Consider the following 2,821-nt stretch of genomic DNA (forward strand, 5'->3'; position numbering starts at 1 on the left):
ATGCATACATACATATATATAACACGTAAAGGGGCTTTAAACCACAGTGAGACATTATGGAGAAGTTCTTCGAAGCTGCATTTTCCTAAGCGGGCGATGGTGAAGGGTCAACGAAGCCCCCCTCCACAAAGAACCGTCTAATTGACCAAAAACTAGAAACCTTGAAATAAAATCAAGATTTCACATAGTAGGGGCCATTTTGTAGTTATGGAAGTGAAAGCAATTCTGTAGGCCCCATTTGGTTGCTATCTACCAAAACATCTTCAAGAAAGTCCTTCCTTTAGCTGCCTACCCCCACACACACACTAAAAACACACAAAACCAATACACACTGTACATCTAAAACATGGAATCATAGTGTACTTTCAAAAAGTAAAGTAAATCCCATTATTCATAGCACTTACCACTAAAACATATGCCACCAAAGTCCAAAATGAACAAGTAAGCAAACCATAGCAACAGTGAAAAAACTATAGAACATCTAAAGTGCTTGCATTCAACTTCCATTTTCTTGAAATTTAGGCATAAATTCAAGATTTTGATGATTGGGTAAAAATAAAATAAAAATGGGATTTTCACTTAAAATGTTCTTGAATGAATTTGAGCAAATGTTCAAAAGTTAAAAACAGTCTAAATAGTAAAATGAAAGATAAAACTCTCAAGTCTCACCTCTCTTTATCCTCTGATAAACAACCTAAAACGAGCCCGACTTGCATCATTTACAACGTTTTAACTTTTAATCCTCTTCTGGAGCAGGGAGATTAAGATCAATCATATCTTTATACGCTGCAACCGCTTCAAGCCTATCTTCAGAACCATCGATGAAATGAGACCGTTTGTGACCTCCTAATGCTTGCCCTGATTCAAACATCCTGTAACAGATCGGGCATTCATGCGCTTTATTCTTTTTCGGTCTAGTTTTCTTCTTAAGTGTAGCCTTTTGTTTAAAAGCATTGTTCTTTTTGTGACATGGTTTATGTCCACCAAGCCCTTGAAATGAACTAAAAGTTTTGTTGCAGTTCAAACATTCATACTTGTTTTTCTTATACGAACCATCATTGTCGTCGTCTCGAATCCGTTCCTTTAACGAATTATCATACCCGAATTCCCTAAACAAATTCCTTCTAATCTCTTGCTTTTCCTCATAACTCAAGTCTTTGTAGTTAAAACCCTTGATTCCATCCTCACAATTCCCGGAATTCGATTCCAAAACCGAATTAACACCGACCCAATTCGAAGAATCCTTAGATAACATCATCAAACACATTGCTACTTGTTCTAGTTCAAACTCATCAATTTCAGAAACAGATGAAGATCCAAAATTGTACCTTCTTGATTTGGATCTTGTAACAAAAACCGGATCTTGTTGCTTGGTTTCTTCCGTACCCGAATCACTATCCACAATCAACTTATCTTCATGATCAAGATTCTCACTAGTCCAAGAATGATCATAATCCTTCAATCTCCTATTTTTATCAGAATGGAAAGCCATGTGACCACATAAAGCTTTCAAAGATTGAAACTTTTTGCCACATTGGTTACAAATTCTCTCATTTGGGAAAGTTAAAGTTGAAGATGAAGATGCCCTCCAACTCTTTTTAGGGTTCTCTCTCAACCCATAAAGATTTGAACTTGAATTCTTCCCAGTATCATACAATTCAGTAGAATTAGCAGCAGTAGCAGTAATTACATGAGACCTCATATGCCCACCTAATGATTTCCCACTTGGACACCTTTTATCACACAACTTGCACACAAATCTCAGTTCAACCTCAAGATCTTCATTCATCTTGAAATCTTGATACCAATATCCAATTTTGAAAAATACCCAATTGAGAAAAATCAAGAAACTGATGAACCCACTAAAGAAAACATTAGTTCATCAACATCTTCATCTTTTTTGAAATTCTTGATATAGAGTCCAATTCTGAGAAATACCCAATTGAGATAATAATCAGTTCATCAAGATTTCATCTTTCTTGAAATTTTTTATATAAAAATCCAATTTTGACAAATACCCAATTGAAAAAAATCAAGAAACTGATAAACCCACTAAAGAAAATATCAGTTCATCAAGATTTGATCTTTCTTGAAATTCTTGATATAAAAATCCAATTTTGACAAATACCCAATAGAAAAAAATCAAGAAACTAATGAACCCACTAAAGAAAACATCAGTTTCTTGAAATCTTGACTACAAAATCAAATCTTGACAAATACCCAAATGAAAAAAACCAAGAAACTAATGAACCCACTAAAGAAAAGATGAGTTTAAACTTACTACATTTGCTGATTTTTGAACCAACATTTTTAGGGCTAAAATCCCCAAACTTGAGAGAAGTGAAGTGGGTCAAAATTAAGTTGAAGGGTTTGCTAAAAAAAGGTTGAGTTTTTGGAGTAATTAAGAGATTGGGAATTGAAAACAGCCTAATGACGACTGTTTCATATGCCTGTTTTGGTTGTTTTGTTTTGTTTCTCTCTCTATAATATTATGAGTTGTTGTTGGGAGAGGATTTCATGCATGGAATGGAAGCAAAGTATTAATAAGAGAAAGAGATGGCACGTGTAATCAAGAGAGAGAAGATTGTTGGTTTGATCTGACGGTCACTAATTTATTTGGAGGAGAGAATAACCTATTCAGAAATTGTTCTAGATCGGCTTGTTAAAAGGTTTGTCGAGCCAAGCTTAATCGAGTTCGAGCCTAAAAATAACCTCGTTTAATAAACGAACCTAAGCCCGAGCTTCACTTACCGAGCTCGAGCTGGCTTGCGAGCTTTAACGAGCATGTTATTTATATAATTTTTAAGAATATATATTCAAT

The 2,821-nt window shown here is 34.7% G+C and overlaps 1 protein-coding gene across 1 annotated transcript; it reads right to left on the minus strand.

Moving 5' to 3' along the window:
* Window positions 1–124: 124 nt before the first annotated feature.
* Window positions 125–1,763, minus strand: LOC143577314 (zinc finger protein ZAT9-like). Its single transcript, XM_077061178.1, has 2 exons — window positions 695–1,763; window positions 125–657 (listed from the first exon to the last, which is right to left on the minus strand). The coding sequence occupies exon 1, from the start codon at window positions 1,700–1,702 to the stop codon at window positions 737–739; it is 966 nt and encodes a 321-aa protein (XP_076917293.1). The 5' UTR covers window positions 1,703–1,763; the 3' UTR covers window positions 125–657; window positions 695–736.
* Between the last annotated feature and the right edge of the window lie 1,058 nt (window positions 1,764–2,821).

The sequence above is a fragment of the Bidens hawaiensis genome, unplaced genomic scaffold (genome assembly GCF_021521415.1).
Source record: "Bidens hawaiensis isolate Kalapana, Puna unplaced genomic scaffold, B.hawaiensis_p1.1 tig00028508_1, whole genome shotgun sequence".
In the NCBI taxonomy this organism is placed as follows: domain Eukaryota; kingdom Viridiplantae; phylum Streptophyta; class Magnoliopsida; order Asterales; family Asteraceae; genus Bidens; species Bidens hawaiensis.